Source organism: Neofelis nebulosa, chromosome 5, assembly GCF_028018385.1.
Source record: "Neofelis nebulosa isolate mNeoNeb1 chromosome 5, mNeoNeb1.pri, whole genome shotgun sequence".
Classification (NCBI taxonomy): Eukaryota; Metazoa; Chordata; class Mammalia; order Carnivora; family Felidae; genus Neofelis; species Neofelis nebulosa.
Window position 1 is genome coordinate 35,213,205 of NC_080786.1, and position 22,764 is coordinate 35,235,968.

The 22,764-nt window shown below is 44.2% G+C and overlaps 1 protein-coding gene across 5 annotated transcripts in view; it reads right to left on the reverse strand.

Annotated features, from left to right (window-relative positions):
• The window catches only part of NMNAT3 (nicotinamide nucleotide adenylyltransferase 3), a 122,275-nt gene that overhangs the window by 11,830 nt on the left and 87,681 nt on the right, over window positions 1-22,764 (reverse strand). For all 5 annotated transcript variants that reach the window (XM_058730039.1, XM_058730037.1, XM_058730041.1 and 2 more), the window contains exon 3: window positions 2,868-3,051. In XM_058730039.1, the coding sequence (XP_058586022.1) occupies window positions 2,868-3,051 (184 nt within the window). The remainder of the gene's footprint in view (window positions 1-2,867; window positions 3,052-22,764) is intronic.

Below are 22,764 nucleotides of genomic sequence, written 5' to 3' on the forward strand. Positions count from 1 at the left end.
GAGCAGGTTCTTTGTGTCCTCCACGGCCCCACAGGTTTCCAGGGATGTCTGGTCAGAAGGTCATTGGGTCATGGTGGCAGGAACAAAGTTGGCCACACCGTGCCCTGACCTGTAGGTCACTGGTTTGAAGATAACCGTAAGCATGGCTTCAGAGTCAGACTGGGCTCCACTACTCGCTTATTTGTTTTGCGATGTTGATTAACCTAGCCTCTCTGAACCTCAGTTTATCTGTAAAACGAGGACAACATAAGATCACGCTTGCAAAGGGGCACATGAGATGACAGTAGTGATGATTGATGATGGACCACATCAAATGGCATTGTGACTAAGGACCTTTGACATGGGGAGATAGTGAGCAAACTAAGTTATCAAATGCCCTAAAAGCATAAAAACTGGCCTAGATTAAACAAAAAATTAGAATGAAAATAAGCAACCTGATAAGGAGAAAAAGAATCCTCAACGAACTCTACCGTGAATTTACTTCATAGTGACATTTGTCATAGTGACACTATTTGTCACTATGTTGTAAATTCACTGTTGATTCCATCAGAAAGATACGGAGAAAAGGGTGGGGTGGGTTTCTACTATGCTTTTGAAATCACCTAACTTTACAAACACCAGATTTTCAATCTTAAAAAAACGCGTTTGGTAATTTTAGGAAAGCATTAGCAATAACGTCTTCTAATGAAGCTCACTCCAAAAATTGAAAAAAAATGTAATCAGCTCTCTGATAAAACTATTGTCTCTTTATATCAACAGATTTTTAACCTTGGCTGCACAAAATAAATCATTTGGGGACCTTTTACAAAATACCCATGCCAAAACCCTACCCACAAGTCATAATCTCTGAGGTGGGGTAGGGGGTGGGGAATGAACATTTTAAAAAGCTTCCCAGGCGATTCCTGCAGCCAGGGTCCACTGGTTTGGATGGATCTTGGTCCTAATCATAAACCTGATTCACGTACTTTGTGACTGAGGGCGGTGGCCTCAATCCTGGCCACACATTAGAATCACCAGGGAGCTCTTAAAATTCTGATGCCCCACCCCAGAGCAGTGACATCCCAGTCTCTGGGATAAGACTCAGGCTTCAGTACTTTTGAAAGCTCCCTCGATGATTCAGTGTGCAGCCAGGGCCGAGAAGCACTGAACTAAAGGATAGAGTAAAAAAAGAAAAAGAATGTGTTCAGTAACATCTTAGCACACGCCTGCATTTTGCAGCAGAAGCAGTGAAAATATTATGTAGTTCTGTGGTCCGTTCCTATTTACCCAGGAATGGCTTATCTGTTTGGATGATAAATTATGAGCCCGTGTTAGGGATGCAGGGAAGGTAGCTAGCATTCTTCAGCACCTACCATAAACCAGGTATTTTGCCCACATCATCCCATTTAATTCACACAGTACCCCAGAGAAGTGGGTGGTATCATCCCCGTTTTATTAGGTGAGGAACTGAGGTTCAGAGAGGCTAACTCACTTACATCAAGTCACTGAGCTAGTAAATTGGGCTCCAAAATCTGGGCCCTAGGCCACACTGCCTCTCCCAGGGTGCAGGAGGAAAGGGTCTTTGTTTCCGACATGTTAAAGCTAAATGGCGTGCTGGATTATGTACTGTTTGCATTCTCCTCTGCTATCCTAGATATATGAGGGCTGGCTAGATTGCTTGTTCTGAAGGGATGATTCAGGTGTAAATTTTTTTTTTTTTTAATGTTAAAAAAAGAGCAGGTATCCTAACAGTTATTTCATATTTGCTCTTCTTTTAATTTGCCAGCAGGCTCTGAAGTAGCTCTGAATTGCTGAATGCTTCTAGCTGGTTCTTTCCCAAGTGAAAAGCAAACGATCAGAACCGGCATGTGTAACTAAATGAACAAAATGTTTACCTTTACTAAAAAAGGAAAGGGTAAACAGTTTTCAACCAAGTAACTTTGAAGATGAGTAAGAAATGAAAAGCTGAACAGATTTAGGATGAAAAGACCCACCAATTATTTGACCTTCTCCCTTGTGCTTCCTATTCCCTGACAAATCCTAGTGTTTGCAAATAGATAAAAGACACAGCCCACACAGTCTGCAATCCCTTCCAGCCAGGCTGGCTGTCATTAGTGACAGGCAGAGCCCCCCTCACCATCCCCTCTGACAGCCAGGCCGGGTGGGTCTTCTCGTTCCTCTACCAAACTCCCAGGAATGCTTCCCAGACACAAGTCAGTGACCCACTGTCCGAACACACAAGACTCTCCGGGCCTTTAAATAGCAAATTACTTAGGCTAAGTGCTAAAAGCAGTTCCAAAAGGAAAAAAAAAAAAATCCTGAGCAACTCCTTCTAGATTTATAGCTTCTTTTTTTCAATTTTACATAAAAGTCTGGATTTATAGAACCTGGATTTGTACAATTAGAAGAGAGGGCTTATTGCGTAGATGTAATTTCCAACCTAGTCAATGGTGACAATGATAAAGGGTCCCACTTACTGAATATTCTTACGGGGTTCTGTGTCAGAAGTTCTTACATTTAAAACATCCTCTTAGGTTTTTATGGTCCCCATTTTGCAGGCGAGAGATGTGTCTCAGAGAACTTAAGTGCCTCGTCACACATCTATTCGGTGGCGGCCCTGGAGCCCGAGGATACAGCCGTCTGAAACAAGATCGGGCATTCCCAGAAAGTGTGTCCGGAAGGGTGGTGGGTTGTGATTTTTCCACTCGGGACCTCTTTGAGTGTGTCTGTTTGTCTCTCTCCCTCTGCAAAGAAGCACTGCTGGGATTTTGGCTGAGAAAGCCTGGCTGAAGCCCCATTTGAGCCTTGGTCCCTGCCTTTCGGCCACTGGGCTCTGCAGATAGGTACCGTGGCCTCTGGTCATCACACAAAAGCATGCTCACTCTTACCTCAGCACCTTCACCGTCTCCATCCACTGTGCCTGCTCACTCTCCCAGGGGTCCACCCGGATCCAGTCGGACGTCTGCAGGGCCAGCCGGGCCATGGCCACCCGGTGGTGGGCAGCTACGAGGTCTTTCTTTCTGTAGTTGTCATTGACAGGAGAGATGATGCCCCCGATCACCTTGTACATTCCTAGGCAAGGGAGAACAGTGATGTTGTGTGTGCCAACACTGACTACCCAGTGGCCTGAAATCAGGCGGGTACAAAAGTACCCTGCCCCTGAGTGGGAGCAGACTCTGGCATTCTCCTCTGTGGGGCAGCCCCCTCAGGCAAGGATAAAGGCTGCCTCAGGGGCCATGTGCTTCTCTAGAGTCGTCTACAGCCCAGAGTAATATTTCTCCTGAGAGCAAGGCTGTGAGGGTGTGGCCAGACAAGGCTTCCAGATGGCAGTGTGGACAGTTAGGGTCAGAATATGTTGAAGGAACATCACAACTTCCTCCTATGGAGGACTCAACAGAGGTGCTAATATCCTCTAATCATGTATGGGGCAATAGTTACGTGTAGTTTTTTAGCCACCATTGGGAGTCTCATGGATCAAAGATGACAGGATGGAATCGGGCACTGACGGGTAGGGGGGAGGTGGGAAGTAGATGGGAAATGGTGGGTCTACTTTGGGAAAGACGTGGGTTGTGGGACTGGAGAAAGGAACACTTTAAGTTTACAGCCACAGGGAGACTGTGGAGGCTGCAGAGATCCAGCATGGAAAGAGTATGGACAGGACTCAAAGAGCCTGGGGTGGGGGCTCTGGCGTCCATCACTTAGTAGTGCACCCTAGGCAATTACCAGCCTATGGAAAAATAAAATACTTAGTCATTTGAACTTCAGTTTTCCTGGATGTAAAATGGGACCACACCTGTTTGGCAGGCTCTTGTGGTAAGGCTAGACATTAGGTAATGCTTCTGCAGTGGGATGGTATTTTGTCTTAGCATGTGATATATTTTTAAAAACTGTATTATGAAACATAACATACATATAAAAGAACATGAAACACATATGGCTTGACAGAGAGTTATAAAGTATATCCTGCTTTCATCATCACCTAGGTGAAGATACAGCACTTCTGGCATTCCACATGTTCCCTACTGCAAGCCCCACTGTGACAGAATTTAATCACTCTTCCTACTGTTACACTATTAATTTTCTTTCCTTTATAGCTTTACCATGTAGTTATGCAGGCTTAAAAAAACACAGCTTCATTTAGCTTCTGAAACTTTTATAAAGGGAATCACATGAATATATACTTTGGTTAAGCCTTTTACGCTTTATGTAAATAACATTCCTGTAATCCAACCAGGTTTACTGCCACATAACCTTCCATTACAAGATTATATACTAAATAATTGATCTCTTTTACTTTGATGGACTTGGTGTGAGTCTGGCTTTGGATGATTACAAACCACACTGCCTCAGGACATTCTTCCACAAGGCTCCCTCCGCACACGGGCACACGTTCTTAGGACACACACCTAACAGCAGACCCGCTGAGTCATACGGTGGGTGTAAACATATCTGCAGTGTTGCTAGATAATGTCGGAAGGTTTTCCAAAGCGGCTGTAGCTACTGACCCTCCACCAGCCGTGCAAGAGTTCCATGCAATACCACACGAGGTCATTGTCAGGATTTTCCCAATCTGATGGATGTGGTCATATCTCTGTCCTTTCAATGTTCATTTTCCTGCTTACCAATGAGGCCGAGCATTTATTCATATATATTATTAAACATTCAAGCTTAAATTTTTGTGAAGTGTCTGTTCAAATCTTTTGGCCATATTTTGGGTTGTCTGATGATTTTATCATTGATTTGTGGAGTTCTTTATATATTCCAAATACTAGCCTTTTGGGGTTGGTTATAGGAGTCATAAATACCCTCTTGTTTTATGGCTTGTCTTACTATTCTTTTTTATGGAATCCTTTCAAAATAGAAAAAAAAAAAGAAAAAGTTCTTAATTTTAACGTAGTTGGGTTATTAGCTTTTTCCTTTATGGCTAGTGAATTTTGTATTATGAAGACATTTTCCTGTATTATCTCATAAAAGGTTTACAGTTTTGTTTTTTCACATTTGGGTCTTGGTGCATGATGTGAATCCTATTCAGTTATTTTTCGTTTGGGTAGTCAATTATTCTAGCAATGTTTACCAAGAAGACCCCGTCCACTTTGCTGCTATGTGTCACCACCCACGTTGAATGTCAAGTGTCCACCTGTGCAAGGGTGTGCTTCTCTTCCCCTCTGTTCTATTGCTCTATTTCCTGTCCCCGTACAACATCACACTGCTTTGCCGAATATAGCTTTATTATACATCTTGATACCTGGTTCTTCTTCCCACCTGTTCTTCAAGAATGTCTTGGCAATTCGTGACTTTCTGTATTTTCCATATTAATTTTATTTTATTTAAAAAAATTTTAATGTTTATTTTTAAGAGAGAGAGAGAGTGAGAGCAAGCAGGGGAGGGGCAGAGACAGAGGGAGACACAGAATCTGAAACAGGATGCAGGCTCCGAGCTGTCAGCACAGAGCCTGACGCGGAGATCAAACTCATGAACCGTGAGATCATGACCTGAGCCGAAGTCAGACGCTCAACTGATTGAGCCACCCAGGCACTCCTGTATTTTCCATATAAATTTTAGAATGAGCTTGTCAAGTTCCACAGATGAAACACCTCCTCTTGTCCCTGCCCCACCCCAAAAAACCCTGCTGAAATTTTGATAGGAACTGAACTGAATTTATAATTCAATTTTGGGAGAATTCATGTCTTTACAATTTTTTAGCCTGCTGATCCACAAGCATTATATATCTTTTCTTTTATTTGGATCCCCTTAAATATACCTAAAGTTTTACGGTTTTTCTTGTAGAGCACTTAAACATCTTTTATAAGGTTTATTCCTAGACACTTGATTTTTTGGATGCCACTATAAATGGCATTTAGAAAATACTTTTTATTCCATTTGTTGCCAATCTATAGAAATAGAATTGATTTAGGCATCTTGGATGTATATCCAGTAACCTTGCTAAACCTTATTAATTCTAATAATTTTTCTGTATAGTCTTTTGAATTTTTTATGTCCAAAATATACCATCTGAAAATATGGACAAATTTGCTGTATTTCCAATCCCTCCACCTTTTATTTGTTTTTCTCACGCCACTGAAGACCGCTAGCATGATGGATGCCAAATACAGGTGGTATTAGCGGGCCTCCTTGCCTTTTTGCCGATATCAGAGGCAAACTTTTGACTTTCAGTATTACATATGATGTCTGCTGCAAGTTTTCTATAGATATCCTTTTTAGGTTGTAGCAGAGATAATGGCACGTGTTCATTAAAACTCTTCCCTGCCACCCCCTCCCCCTTTCTGGGCACATAGGAAGCTAATATATCTGTTCTTCTTGAAATTAGGCCGGGTTTATGTGATCTCACTGAGTTATAGTCAGTGGGATGTGGGTGGAAGTGATGTATGCCCCACCTAGACTTGGCCACAAAAACTCTTGTAGACTCTCCAACTCTCTCATAGTGGATCTGAAAGCCATAACAAAGGAGGCAAAGCCATGGGTGGGGCCTACTGGGACCCTTGAGACACAGCTGGGCAGGGAACCACTCTGTAGCTCTTCAGGATCTACATGGGATTTATGAGAGGGAAACGTTATCTAATGTGGTAAATTCTTGAAATGACCCTGGCCTATCCTGACAAATAACGTGTATGTTACTTTAACAGACATTCCCAGCTATTCCCACCTTAAGAGTCTTTGTCAGGGGTGCCTGGGTGGCTTAGTCGAGCAGGTTAAGTGTCCAACTTCAGCTCAGGTCATGATCTTGTGGTTTGTGAGTTCGAGCCCCGTGTCCGGCTCTGTGCTGACAGCCCAGAGCCTGGAGCCTGCTTCGGATTCTGTGTCTCGCTCTCTCTCTGCACCTCCCTGCTCATACTCTGACTCTCTTTCTCTCTCAAAAATAAACATGAAAAAAAACTAAAATGAGCTTTGGTCATAAATGAATTTTATCAAATGTTTTTTCTGCAACTCTTGAAATGATGGTGTGAATTTTGGATGCTGTTTTTGACTGCTTGCCGGTCAATGCCCTGGACTAATCATTTGTCAGGGGTGTCTCCCATGCGTAAGATAGATATGCCCTCCTCCAGACAGGCTTCATGTTTGTGTTTCCCAGGTCGCTAGAGTTATTAAAAGTCATGGATGACTTTAAATGAAGTTGTCGACTGAAGCTTCTTTGACTATTTCAGGCAAAGGGCTGCAAATCTGATCAAAGGTTGATGTGTGGCGATTTCTTCCTAGTGATATTTTATCCTTGCTTTTTCTTCTTCTGCTTGCCTTAGTATCAGGGTTTCTCTGAAGTCCTCTAGGATTAGGGGAAGAAGGTGGGTTAAGATCTAGTTCACCTTGGCCTTGAAGGTATAGCTCCTTGGGGGTCCAGCTTAATGTGGAAGAAGTTAGTATAAGGCTCCTCAGCTTGGGAGGGCTCCAGCCTTTGAATTCTTTCCTTCTCAGCTTATATGGCCACTGATTCAAAGCTTAAGTGAGCAGTATTGGCAAGTGCCCACAGAGCACGAGTGGCTCTGATGTTCTAATAGCCTGCTTACCTCCCTGGCTACAGGTGTTCTCTCAGCTGCTCTGAGACATCCCTGCTTTTTGGCTTTAACAATGAAGTTTGAAAAATGTTCTACCCACCGTTTATTTTTGTTTTGCTGGGAGAATTGATCCAAAGAGGACAGCCTGACCACCCCCTGGATGTTGAGAGTTCTTGGATGCAATTTTCCAGCTCTGTTAAACCTGGTTGCCCCGGGCCCCTCCTTCCTGGAGGCTGAGGCATCCGTTGTTCCCCGGGGAATGGCAGACCCAGCTGAGAGTAAGGAGAGGATGTTCATCTTTTGACTTCTGGAACGGGATCCTAAGACTCATTTCAGAGGAACACTTGTGTGAAGGTTAAAGCTTTCATTTTGTAAGAATCGGGCTTTGTTGAGAAAGATTTATCTACGTTTTAAAAGTTACCCTAAAAAAAAAACAAAACACCAGGTCTGGGCAGTCAGGGCACACAGTTTTACTAAAATCTGTAGAGTGGTAAGAAGAAGAGAATATGAAAATGGAAAGGAAAAGTCCCTTCTGGGCTGAGGGTGGGGTTGGTGGCAGAATGAGCAGCAGGCATAGGGAAGAACCTGGTAGAAAAGGTGTGTGGTGACCAAGAATTTAGACCGAAGTCGAGGCCTGCTCCCTGCACCCTCTTACCCCTCAGAGACAGAGACTTCTGTGTGTTGGGTGGGGAGGGCAGAGTTAAGGAGCCTAGTTAGTTTTGGAGACTGTAAAGCAGGCAGGTAGGCATTTTGCTTCCCACTTGGACTTGTAGGAGGAGACCATCGTGCTCCGCGCCAGTATAGTGGCATGGCCTCAGTACAGTGGAACTGCCAGTCTTCAGGAACTATCCCCTCCTCTGCTTTCCAAGTCCCCCTCAGCTTCTGCAGGGCATGGCAGAGATCCATAAAAGTTCCCCAGGCTCTTTGAGAGGAGGAGTGAAAGGGGCTGAGAATGAGAAGTCAGCGGGGATACTTCTGGGGGGTGGGTAGGGCATACGTGGCATGCAGCCCAAGGCCAAGGACCATGGTGTTGTTAGTAACAGGGAGGGCCCGGGCACGGGCCCAGACAGCAGTGGTAGTGCCTTAGCCAAGAGAAGCTGAGGAGACTTCAGAAGTGGAGGCAGAGAGGATAGAGGTCAAGGGCACCCCTCTAGGCTGGAGGGCATTCAGGGCCAGATGCCCCTTTTCAGAAGCCAGGATGATAAAGCTACCTACGATGCTTAATTCACTCTTGGGAAAGTAGGCAGCAAAAGACTAACTTGATTAAAAATTGACCTGTAACAGAATAAATTTAAGATTAGAAGACATTTACCTTGACGTGGCAAATGTTTTCCCACCATTCATGGAAGTGGTGACTTAAGGGCAAGGTGAGTGTTCTAGAAAGCAAAGGAACTTCTATTCCTGCGTATCTGAGTTCCATGTGCTACACAGAGCATGTTAGTTCTTTTTCTTTCCTACTTTAAACAAAGTGGGGGCTGGTTTAAAAAAAGTGGAAGCTAATTTCTGTTGAGTGCCAGCTCGCTTGGGAAATTTGCATACATTTAACCTTCACATTAGTCTGTTTTACTGGAGGAAACAGTGTGGGGCACCAGGCAGCCCTCCGAGCAACTCTGCTAGGATCTTGGGTACTCTGGTGTCACCTTTGATGGTTTAGCTCAACTTGATGGGGCAGGTGGTACAGTGGGAAAGCAATGCTGTGTTATAGCACCCAGGAGAGGAGAGTCAATAAAAATAACAATGTAGGCTAAAACTCCTTCTTGCCCTCCAAATGGTTATGAGCTCAGGCCTCTTCCCTTTCCCACAATCCCATAATCCCAGTGTTGCCCCTCACGTGACCCTCTTTCCCCCTAGGGAAGATACAGTCGCTTCTCTGGCAACCCCACTGCTGCCCAGACACACCTCCATTACAGCCTTTGTAGAGTAAGACCTATTTGTCTTTTCCACGAGACTGATCGTTCTCTAAGGATGTGAACCTGACTTTTAATTCTGGGTAACAGGACTAGCACATCTCTTAGTAGGAAGCTATACTGTCCTTTCCTTGGGTTTACCACAGCAAGATGTGGCTGTGAACTTAACATGGTGAACAGAATCCTTTATCTCCACTTCTGTTCTAACAAAGTGGCAATGAAGGAATAGAACACGTATGACGTCACGAGGGCCAACAGAGTGGGAAAGGAGACAACAGTGCATGGGAAAGGTCGACAAAAGTGTAGAAGCTGGAGGGCTGATGTACAATGGTAACAGAGCAAGCAGAGTCTGAAGGAGGCTAAGGAGGTAGGAGGCAAGGTGCCCCGTGTGGCAGAAGCTCGGAGGGGCTCAGGAACTGGAGAAGGGGGTGCCAGAGTGCCTGAACACAGGAGGACCAGTTCAGAGTTTGCCTAAGGAGCCCTTAGATCCAATCACCTGCCTATTCTCCCATCCCGGTAGAAGGCCTGATGTCTGCCTTCTGCTGAGGTTGGGCCAGAGAGACCCCGGCCTCCCAGACACAGGCACAGGAGAGGGGAGGAAGTACCATCCTTAAGACAGGAGGCTATAGTTTGGCTCCCAGAACACCAGACAGGAGATGTCTCTCTGGGGAACAGTCCCACCTAGGAGGGTGTCTGAAGACTCCTACAGGTCCTCACACCTAGGGGTCTTGTACCCAGGGCCTGATCGTATGGCCACGGGGCCTGCCAGCTGCACCCATATCCTCAGAGCTTCCAGCCAGCATTTAGGGCCTGATCTGTAAATATGAGTGGATAGCCTAAGGAGAGACAGGTTTTAGAAAGGTGCTGACCGTGCAAGACGGAGACCAAAACAACCACCGGGAGAAAAGGAACTTGGGGACACAAAGGCAACTGATGCACAGAGCAAAAGGAAATTTCAAAAATCTCCAAATAATACTGTCAGGAGGAGAAGAGATGATGGCCCGTCCACGAAACAAGAATGGGATGCTTTACAAGGGACAATCAGAAAACAGGAGGAAACTTTTAGAATTGAACAGTATTCACCAACTGCCCATTCCATGCCAGGTACTGTGCTAGGTGCCGGGGAAATACAATGGTGATGGAGCAGATCAATTCCTGTCCTCGTGGAACTTACATTCTTGTGGATGACAGCAGCAATAAAGTCAATGAGTGGAAGAATCAGACGATCAGTGTGAGGAAATTATATGCCAACAAGGCAAAATTAGAGGGCTGCCCCAGGAGGCCCAACATCTAAGTGACAGAAATTCCTGAAAGTGGACGGAGGGAGGCTAACACCAAAGAAATAATACAGATATTTTCCCAGACTAGAAGGACATAGTTCTCAGAACTGAAGACCCTCTGAGCCCTCAGCACGCTGAAGGAAAGGAAGTACACACGCTGACATGCTGACAAGCCATTGTAAAACTTCAGACCATCAGGTTTAAGGAGAAGATTCCAAACGTTTCCAAAGAGAAAACCAGAGGTTGAACACACAGGACTGGGACCCAGGATAGAACTGGATTTCTCAACAGTGATTCTGGGATCCAGAAGACAGGAGAGCAAAGCCTTCATCACAGGAAAGGAAAATTACTTCCAACCTGGAATTCTATATTCAGCCAAACAACCAAACAATTAGAATAGGGGTCAGCAAACCTTTCCTGTTCAGGGACAGATAGCAAATAGTTTAGATTTGGTCAGCCACACACAATCTTTGTTGCATAGTCCTTTGTTGTTGTTGTTAAACAACCCTTTAAAAATGTAACAAAACAACAACAACAACAAAAACAAACCATTCTAGCTGACAGAAAGAAGGAAAACAGACTGGGCCCAGAGTTGGCCCATGGGCTGTCGTTTACTGGCCTGTGAACTGGAGTATAGAATAAAGTCGTGTTCATATATATGCAAGGTCTCAGAAAATTGATCTCCTGTAGATCCTTTCTCAGAAAGATGCTGGAGGATGCACTCCACCCCAACAAGAGTAAACCAAAAGAAACAGAAGGCACAGGATCCAAGAAACAAGGGTTCCAAACCAGGAGACAGGCAAAGGGAATCGCCGGGGAAACAGTGAAGGGATATGCCGGATGACGGCACAGAGAGCCAGCCGTCCACGTGCGAGCTGAAGGCCTCTAGGAAGGGTATGAGTCTATTTATATATTAAACCGAGTTTTGAAGATCTTTTGGAAAATTTGGGACTGAATTAGTTAGTGATAGGCATAAGGAACGTAAGGAAACACATAAATAATTATTAACTCTAGGAAGAGCCAAGGTTTATACGACAGGCAATGCAATCCTAGTTGTACTTAGGCTTAGTTGATGCCATTTCCAGACATAAATGGGAACAATATTTCTTTAACCCAGAGTTGTGAGCTCATCAATTTGGGAGCATGTGGTAGAGGTGAAGTGTGAGTGTGAGGGCAGAGGTGTGAAAGAGCTAAATCTTCATGGAAGCCGACAGATAATGTCTAAATCTGAAAAATCAAGAAACACAGTATAAGCTTATTATGTAGCTATAGGGAGACAAACAATAGGGAAAATAGCTAAAAAAGTCAAATGTGACTGCCCCGGGGAACCAGGAATGAGGGGAAGGAAGGGATGGAACAAAGTTACCATAAGCCTTATAGCAACTTAACTTTAAGCCTATATGTTTAAAAATCTGGAAAATAAGTTTAACATGAATGTACTTTGTAGATGTATTTCAGTACATTGAAAAGTGTAAAGAATCAGAAATCAACCAAATGTATCCAAGAGGTTAATATTGTTTATATTTTGGTTGTCTTTTTCTTCTGTTTTTCTTCATATAATATAAATGTTTGTGTCTTCTTTACTTAGATTATATCATAAGCATTTTCCTTGGCCATAAGCACTCTTAAAAACACCATTTTTAATGGCTGTATAATAATAGGATTAATCTATGTATCTATTTGTACCTGAATCAATATATTGTGACCATCTTTGTAGATCTTGGTTGCAACTTTTAGATACATTAGAAAAAAATTTTTTTAAATGTTTATTTTTGAGAGAGAGAGAGACAGAGTGTGAGTGGGGAGGGGCTAAGAGAGAGGGAGACACAGAATCCGAAGCAGGCTCCAAGCTCTGAGCTGTCAGCACAGAGCCCGGTGTGGGGCTCGAACCCATGAACTGAGAGATCATGACCTGAGCTGAAGTCAGACGCTCAACTGACTGAGCCATCCAGGCGCCCCACAGATACATTTTTAAGATAAATTATTAGAAAGGAAAACTAGTGGCTTGAAGATTTCGGGGGCTTTCGCTACCTCTTGCTAAACTGCTTCTCCGAAATCCTGAACAAGAGGAGACAGCCACCAGCATGGTATGAGAGAACCTATCTCACCCCATACTGGCTAGTGCTGGGATTACTCATTTAAAAACATCTTTGCCAATCTGCAGGAACTTTTTGTGGTTTACCATTTGCTTTTAAGATTATTTCTCGTGTGATTTTTATTCCTCATTAGACATGTGTGTTTCTCCTGTTGTGGACCACCTGTTCATACTCATTGCTCCTTTGTCTTTTTGTGTATGAAGTCTTTTTAACAAGTGTATGAAATGTTTCCCTGTTGGGTCCGCCGGCACCTCATAGAGAGGATTCTCCTCCACGTCCTGTACCTCTCGTCCAACTCCAGTGTGGCTGCTGGGAATTCGGTGTGGATCTTCAACCAGCTCCGACCCCCCACGTCCACATGAACTAAAGCCTCAACTCAACTCAGGGACGCTTCTGTCCTTCCTCTGGCACTGTGCCGCTGCTCTACTTGCTGGCATTAATTCTTTACTGTCTCTTGGAATTTTCACGTCCTTATCTTTTTCTTGAGTTCTGGAAGAATTCCTCCGACTGTTCTGGTTCTCTGTTTCGTCTCCAGAGATCACCTCCCTGCTGCTCGTCTACACTGAGCTCTAATTTGGCACCCCAAACGCCATTCACTGTCCTCAGACTGCTCCTTTTCCCTACAGGTTGATTTTCTGCTGTGATCACATTTTTCTCTTGAATCTCATGGAGAACCAGAGATTCAATAATTTTATCTTCTTAAGTGGAGAGCCCCTTGGCCAGAATCCACAGGCTGGGACCATCTTAAGAAACACAGTTCCTTTTCATAGATCTGTTACTTTTCTCTGACTGGTTTCCTGCCTCCAGAAAGGTCTGTCTGTCCAGCATGGGCTGCTGGGTGGACCTGTCATAGACTGGCTAGGTCCCTGTTTAATTTTCTAATTTACAGCAGAAGGATAAAGGCAGCATTTAGGTTTACTCTGATTTTTATTTGCAGCTCAAAAATCCACTTGCTTGTGTAGTGCAAGGAGGGAGCTGTAGGTCACAGGAAATATCCATCGATGGGGAATTCTCCTCTTCTGAGGTTTATTTTTAGCTTTTTAAGAATGCTAAATATATACGGTAGGAACTCAAATTGACTTTTTTCTTTAAATACTTAAGGGACTGTCCCATGTCCTTTTTTAAATACTCTGTCTCCGCCACCACTCATTTTGTATTTGACTCACAAGACATTATTGATCTTTTTACGTAGACTTTGTGTTCCATAGGGCTGTCCAGAGTCAGTATCCTGATCATTTAATCACTTTTTAGAAATTACATTTTAACGCCTGATAGAGCTTTCTGAGCACTTGTTTAGTCTTCCAGGTGAACCTGGGGATACTTCTCTCAAGTTAAGTAAAGAAAAATAGCCACGGATGCTTTCCCTGGAAAGCCAATCAATAAATGACCATTCCCTTGAGGACCTGGTCATATTTGCATAAAGTGAAGTTTCTTAGGAGAGAGACGGGGCTGCTCCCACCCATGCCCTTCACATTTCTAGTTCAGGTTGGCCCTGGGGACGTGTGTCCTTGGTGGTTTATCCAGTGAATGATTTTTTTTTCCTGATATTTTATATAACATATAGGTTATAGATGTTTTTATATATGTTATATATTACATGTTTTGTATAGTTATAAACATTTCATGACCTAGTATTGCTACTGATATGTAGGAAACTCTGTATTTTGGTTTGTTTATTTTTAATCTGGACTACCTTACTGAACGTATTAGTTCTGATGGGTTTTCAAATGCTTCTCCTGGATTTTCTAGGGATACAGTAATACCACCTGCAAATAATGAAAACCAAGTCTCCTGTCTATATTTCTTATTTTTGACTGATGCCATTAGAAAATAATGGTGGTGAGGAGGCATTCTTTCCTATTTCCTTGCTTATGTGGGAATGCTTCTGAAGTGTTATGCCATTACATGTCATGCTAGAAAAGTATCCTTATAGTTCTAATTTACTAAGAGCTTAAAAAAAAATCCCTAAGTAGGTGTTGGATTTTATTGAATGACTTTTAAGTGTGTATTGAGATGATGATTTAGGTTCCATAAAAATATATTGTCTTAGTAATGCGATGTATTAATAGATATCTTTATGGTATATTGTCCTTGAATACCTGGGATAAATGCTACCTAGTCATGGTGAATTATTCTTTTATTAGCAATTTGATAACCTACTACTTTATATGGGTATTTTGCATCCCAGATTATATTGTTAAACACTAGCTGTAATGCCACAATATCCTTATCCAATTTTCTTCATTCTAGAAAATGGGTATGGTAGATTGAATTATTGGTTCTAATTCCTCACTCTGTCATTATAGTATTATACACACCCCGCCATAGCCTCACAAAGGCAGAATGTACTTCCCCACCCCTTGACTTTGGGCTTGGTCATGAGACTCCTTTCGGCTAACAGGATATTAGTAGATGTGAGATGAACAAAAACTCTAAACTTGCTCGCTTGGTGGGACTTGCGATCCCGTGCCTGTGCCATCTCCATGAGAATATGTGACATAATCACAATCCCTTCTATTTTCCTAAATCCAGAGTTATTTAAATAAACGAATGAGAATTTGATAACATAAATAGTTCGCGGCACTTAGCTGGTACTCAGCGATTGTCACTCCCTCCATCCTCTTGTCTGGTGCAGAAGCAGAGGAGGGAATGGTGGCAGGTTGTCTTTTTGGAAGATGATCACAATATTATCTCCCAGTGCACGCGTGCCCTTCTGGAACCCAGTCGCTCCTACATTGAAAGTCTGTGCCCCTCCCCCTTGGACCTGGGTGCACACTTGTGCATGTTTTACCTAGGGGTAGAAGTGATACTATGTGACTTCTGAGGCTAGGTCATAGAAATGCCATGCATGTCTACCTTATGATCTGAGGACACTTCATTTTGGAACCCAACTGCCAGGCTGTGAAGCCCAAACTAGCCTATGCAGAGAGACTCCACGATGAAGTGATAAAGCCACGTGTAAATGTTATGGTCAGCATCCCTGCCAATACCCAGCACTAACTGCCAGATGTGTGAGTGAAGAAGTCTCCAGATGACTCCTGATCCCAGCTCTCTAGTCGGTCCCAGTCTTTGAGTTCTTCCCGGAGGAGTCCCCAAATATCATGGGGCAAAGACAAATCATCCCCATTGTGCTGTGTCCAAATTCCTGACCCACCAAATTTGTGAGTGTAACAAAATGGTCAATTTATATCATTGAGTCTGGGGTGCTTTGGTACCTAGGCATAATAACTGGAATAGGAATGGAGATCCGGAAAAGTCCTATCACTTTGCTGTGGTTACACCACCAGGAAATGGCAGGATTGGGATCTGGAGCAGGCCTTCCTGTACTTTTTCTGTGGCACTGTATGGGTGACTGACAGTGAGGTTCGGAGAGCCCTAAGCCGGCCAGAACTAGGGAGAGTACCACTCGGTAGCTCCACCTCTGTGAATGCGACCCCAAACCAAGTCACTCTGGGGGATGACAGAGATTCACCCCCTCTAGAGCTGACCGTGTCCCCCAGCAGGACTGGGCTTCTATAAAATGTTAATGCTACTTAAAATGCCGGCAGCCTCACAAACCATGAAGTAAGACTTAATGGCATTCCAAAGTGTAAAGACTTCATTATTACCACAGAGAATGCTTTGCACATTTATCAGCATTTTATTAAGAATTACCATACACATTTAAAACAAAACTACACCTGTCCAAACAACTGGGAGAAGCATTAGGTAATGCTCAGGCTTGGCCGGCTCCTCCTACTGTCTCGTCCCCCTGGCACCCCCCACTTCTGCTCAGGGAAGTCCAGTATCCCTGCATACATGGGCACAGTCCAACCCTTCCCCGCTTCATGGACCCTTCTGTCCATTTTCTTCTTTCTTTGGTTGTGCTGCAAAGCACCTTGGGAAACAAGGCTTTGAAAAGCAAAAATCTTTTAAGAAACATCAGGAGCAAGTGTTGCAAATGCTGTGAGGAATCAAGTAAACAAGGAAAGGAAGCCAGAGGGGTGATAAGCCGGTTGAAAACAAAAAACAAAAAACAGGATCTCAATCAAATGGACCTGCATGCTTTTACAAAGAGCTTATTGTGATTGAACTTGGCCTCCAAGCTCAGTCTGGAAGACATGATTTGGAAAACATGAAGCTCTTGAGGTTTTGAGGCCACCTTGGCACGCTTTTCCTTATTTTCTCCCTCAAGTTCTGCCTTTTGGTTTGTTTGTTTCCTAAGCCAGATTGCTCTTAGCTCTCCTGGTCCCAGTGAACTTGAGACTGCCTATTTATTGCTCTGCTCTGTGTGTTGCTGGCCAGAAGCACCCATCAATTTCAAAGGCCACTAAATGCCTGGATCAAGGAAGCCTGGAGCAGGGAGAACAGATCCCGGAATTCTGGTTATCCTGAGTAGAGTGGTAGACTTCAGGGAGCACAGTGGTGGCCTCGTGAAGTGTAACCATCCTCCCTCCCTCTCAGAGTGCCCATGGAATATGAGGCTCTTCTGTCTGCCCTCCATTTCCCTCCCTTTTTTTCTGTGCAGAGGCTTTGTTTCCACCCGCACACTCTTCCTGCACACTACAAAGCCCCCTCTGGTCTCCAGAATCCTTCAATGTCGCGGCTTGTCAGGGTGAGGTTTCTCTTTCTTGTGTTTCCAAACGTCCTGCTTTCTTTGTGTGCAACTTCTTAAAAGCCTACCAAGGTAAACAACAAAGCAGCGATATTTCATAGGGTTTAAACATCCCTCCTGGTCCTGGATAGCAAGGCCTTTTTTTTATTTCCTCTCTCCTGTCCCATCCTCTACAATGGTTTCCCTGAGGCTCAGGTGCTTGGTGCTGCTCAGCTGGCCGTGTCCCCCATTTCTCGGAGTGTCGACAAAGTCTCTGACGGGGTGGCTGGCTCCTTGGCACCCTATGTGCATTCAGGGTATTTTGAACGTTCTTCTTTTGCATGCCTCTGTTTTCCAACATTTAACTCCCGGCTGCGTTCCCTCTGCCTGCTGAACAGAATGAGTGTCCTTTCAGAGTAGGGAGGTTTTAAAAAGAACTCACCAGAACTTCCAAATGCTAGGGTCTCATGGTTCCTCAGCAACATATTATGTTCTCTTTGGGGGCCTTAGATCTAGCAGGAACTTCACACGGGAAAATAGGCGGTGGGGGGCAAGCTGTAATTGGGCAGTTCTGGCTTGGTGTGGAGTCTGCTGAAGGAGTCATGCGAAGAAGCACCAAATGCTGCTGTGGGCAGCCTCTGTGTGTGGAATCTCTGCCAAGCAGCCTCGTTTCCCATTGATGAGTAACTAGTCCTGGGCCATACGCCACAAGTGTCCTCTTAAGACGGGCTTTGTAGTGGCAGGAACTTGAGGGCGAGCAGGCAGAGGAATATCTGAGTGATGAGACTCAGCTCTGCTGCTTATGAGCTGTGTGACCTGGGGCAAATTACTTAACCTCCCTGTTTCCCAGTCTCTTGACCTGAATCCAATGAGCTGAGGTAGGAGACAAAGACCAGTTCAGGGCGAATACATGGTTGGAGAGCACACTAGAGATATCCCTTGAATCTGAATTTCCCCTTCTTATCCCTTATTTTCATTACAGACACCATTTCTCCTCTTCTTAAGGCAAGAGGGTGGCACATGCCTTTGTTTGAGCTGGCAGCCCAGCATGCACTTTAAGTCAGGTAGTGTACCAGCACTGTAAGTTCTGAAATAAATGCTGTGGGAGCCCTGTCCTCATGGGGAGTGCAGTCCTGGGGGAGACAGACAGTCACCACAAGGTGGTCAATGGAGGGCAGAGGTACACGAGGAAGAGAGCCCAGAAGAGGCTCTATACAGGTGGAACAGACTTTTTGGAGGAAGGGGCCTCTACACTGAGTTACGTATAATGCAGGAGGCAGACGGTGACCTATGAAAAAGTAAAGTCTTATTAATCAAATCAGTTCTTTCCATTCAAACTGTATGGAAAAGATACTTTTTTTTAAGTCTTCAGAACAACTGAAGCTTGATGACTCCTTGATTCTGCACTAATATCCTTGCCCATTTCTTGATACGTTTTCAATTTACCTTCATGGTAATTTACACTCAAGGAAACTATCCAAGATCTGCTAAGGGATTCAATAAAATAGGTCATGGAGTTAAACGCCGTGGTGAAACATAGGGCTTAATTTTATGGATAAAATTTAAATTGCTTGGCTGCCTTTTCGCATTATTCGTGTTAAGACTAACGATCACTCAGTGAATGGGAAGGGATCACTGTAGAAATGAGAAAGCCATTTTCCTAATTCTTTAAGCATACCTGGTGGGGTTGTGGACTTTGCCCTGGAGGTTAACAGCGGCTGCCTGAGGGAAGAGACCTGAGTGGAGATAGCCCACCTCCACGGCAGGGCCGTTCCCTCAGCCGCCGTAGGAACAAGGAGCCTGAAACTGGAATTTTTCCTAGGGTTGACATTGTGGGGGCACAGGAGGAGGACAGCATGTTTAACACTAGCACTTTTCCTGATATTTCTCAAAGTGAGTCCACACTGAATGATGTCCTTGTTAAAAATGCATATCCCGGGTGGCGCCTGGGCCTACTCTCTGGCAGTGAGGTATAGGAACTTAGACTCTTCCCAAACATCCTGGGTGCCCGTGAGGCACCCCTAAAGATCTGTGGGTGCAGTACTGACCACAGAGGAACCACCCCCTTTCGGTTACACAGGTTCTTTCCTTAACCCAGACCTGGGCTCTAAAGTAAACAAGGACTGCTTTGCTGTAATGACCAGATCACCAATGTTATGCATATGGAATAAAAAGATAGAGTCAATTGTATCTCAATAAAAAGCATTTAGTGACAAAAAGAAGGATATGAGTTTCTTAGGTGGCAAATGTTTTATGGAGTTTAATGCAATTTCATTTTTGAGGTTCGTTTGTTAAAATACCCTTAGTTAACTTGTTTAATGTATTCGTCGGTCAATTCTGATTATGTAAATTGTAGGTGATCTTCTCCATTTGCCATATAAGACATAATTTAGAGTTGCAAAGCTAACCAAAGTTACCATTCTCAACAAGCAGTAAAAAATTAGACCTTCTGGGGAACGTTTCTCCTGAGAGTTTTATTTATTTATTTATTTCATTCCAATGCTGTTTAGATCAGCATATCTCTAACTGTTCTGTGTAATGATTTATTTTATTGTATTGTATTTTTAATTTTTTTAATGTTTATTTCTGAGGGAGGGGGGCGAGAGAAAGGGGGACAAAGAATCCGAAGCAGGCTGCAGGCTCCAAGAGCTGTCAGCACAGAGACTGATGTAGGGCTCGAACTCACGAATTGTGAGATCATGACCTGAGCCAGAGCTGGACGCTTAACCAACTGAGCCACCCAGGTGCCCCTGTGTAATGATTTATAGGCACCTACCAGCAACATGCCCCCCCCTCCCCGCCCCCCGCCCCCCGCCAAAAGGGTTCAGTGGTCAAATAAACTTTGGAAATACCAGGATAGACAAAGTGAAACAGGTCTTCTTGCCAAATGCAGATCCTTTGCAAGCCCCTAATGTGTGGATGTGCATAGTAACTCTCCACGAAGGGCATAGAAGGATCAGGGCTTAGTTTCATGGAACATTCTGCTGATGATAAGCGTTCAGAGGACCACACCTCGTAAGATAGGTAGTTAACTCCATTGGCAAATTATGTCAGGGGGATCGGGCTGCATTTATTTAGACAAACTGCCTGTAAGACCCAGGCCTAGCAAGTGTTTTACAACTGGCCGTGTATATACAAGATCACTTGCGGGGAGCTTCCTCGAACAAAGACCTCCCACCATGACATCCAGGTTTAGGCGCTGATGTAAATTGCGGAATCATAATCTCCTTGATTGTCACCACCACTCCCACCATCATCAAATCATGATCGGCATTTCTGACTATCGCCACGCCCCTACTGCCCCCACGTTGGTAGTGCCACCCACCATCATGTCAGGACCGACAAGATCACTGCCCTCACCAACACCGTCATCCATCCCATCACCACCGTCACCACCACACTGTGGATGATGAACACCACTGCCATTAGCACGCCACGATCTACACTGCCACCACTGCCACCTGTGTGTGTGGCCGTCACCACCACCGCAGCCCCTAGAACTGCTTCGGAGCAGCCACGACCACCACACCCAGGGTGGGCATCATCCTTCCTATGTTTAGACTGCAGAGGAGATGAACAACGGTGTTATTACTTCAGGTGGCGCTCAAAGGTTGGAAGCCTTGATAGAATTGCATGTAGTTATCCCGAGTTACTACGGCAGCCCAGTAGCCAAGTGGAACCAGACAGGGTGCCATGGCATAATCCTGGGGTCTACAGTCTAGAGGCTAAATGGGATCTCCAATCCAAGGCGGGCGTCCCTCAATTCCCTCTGTGACCAGAGTAAAACATGTCACACAGGTCTGCCACGTCAGCTTATCGGATGGGAAGATTCAGCCCCAATGTGATTTTAAAAATGTGGAAGCTGGACTCCAGCTAGTTTAGGAGCAGTCCCTGGCGCTCGCCATGGGGCAACCACGGAGGGGCTTTAAAACCAGCACAAAATGAGGAAATGAGGCTTGCTACTGCTTGAGGGTCCAGTCTAGGTGGGGGAGTCACAGAAGAAAAAAGCTTAACTATATGTTACAGTTTATGTATTCAAATGAAATACTTTGAAGTTGTATTTTCTGTATGCACCATTGTATATATTGTACATGCATAAATGTATACAATAATCACGATGATGATGGATGGCATGCACTGAGTGCTTAACAAAGTGTTGGGGACTCTGCTGAAGACTTTACATAGGCCATCTCCTTAATTCTGATGGCTCCTATATGAAAGAAGTATGACTGTCAGTCCCCTTTTCCTAATGAACAAACTGTGAAGCAGAAGTTAAATAACCGGTCCAAGGTCATAAAGCAGATTAACTGTAGTACTGTGGTGTGAACCTAGGTAGTCTGGTTCCAGGGACCACGATCGTAACCAAAGCTGTTAAGACAGATTGGGGATGATTGTGAGGCTAGTGCAGAGGGTGCCTGGCAGGGGACTGTCCCTCCTTCCTCCTGACCCTAGTTCATTCCTTAGACATACTGATATTAGAAATGATGGCTCTGCGAATGTACCTGTTGTTAACTCTTAAAAATATATGCAAAGCTCTGTGTATATTCTATGCACAGATTTTTTTTTTTTCAAAAGGCAGTTGCCATCACTCCCCTGAGGTTGCTTTGCTGGCTTGGCCAAGGTTGCTGGAAATGACAGTGCTGGGATGTGAAAGCAGGTTTATTTGTCTGGTTCTGAAGTTTTTGCTTGTTTATGTGCTCTGTGCTTGTTTTAACTATACCAAGTACCTCTTACATCATGATTCTTCATCTCTAAAATGTGGAGGGGAGGGGGGCTGAGTGGAAATAATGCTACCTCATGGGCTTGTTTGGAGGCTTAAATAACAGAACGCATGTAGAAACATTTTGTTAAATGTATGGAGCCATTCAAATGTAACATTACTACTATTATTTTGGTTTCATGTGATAAAATTAAACATAACAATTTTGTTTAGCCATTTGGATAATGATTTCAATATAACTCACTTCCCTTGTAACTTTACGTATTTTAAGTTTTTATTTTGAAATAATTTTAGACTCCACAAACTGCAAAGTACTTAGCAAAGACAGTCCAAGGAGTTCCCATATCCTTCCCTCAGCTTCTGCTAATGTTAACATCTCATGGCACAACGATCTAAACCAGGAAGTTAGCATTCACGCTACTCACCAACCTAGAGACCTTATTCATATTTCCCCTGTAGCACCTTTTTCTGGTCAGGAGTCCAATCCAGGATCTCACACTGCATGTAACTGTCCTGTATCCTTATTGTCCTCTACCTGGGGACAGCCCCTGAGTCTTTTATGACCTGGACATTTTAGAAAAGCATTGGCCAGTGTTTTTGTGGAACACCCCTCACTCAGTTTGGTTTGTCTGATGGTTTTCTCTCCATTAGATTGCGTTTCTGCACCTCAGCAAGAACACCTTAGAAATGATGTTGTGCCC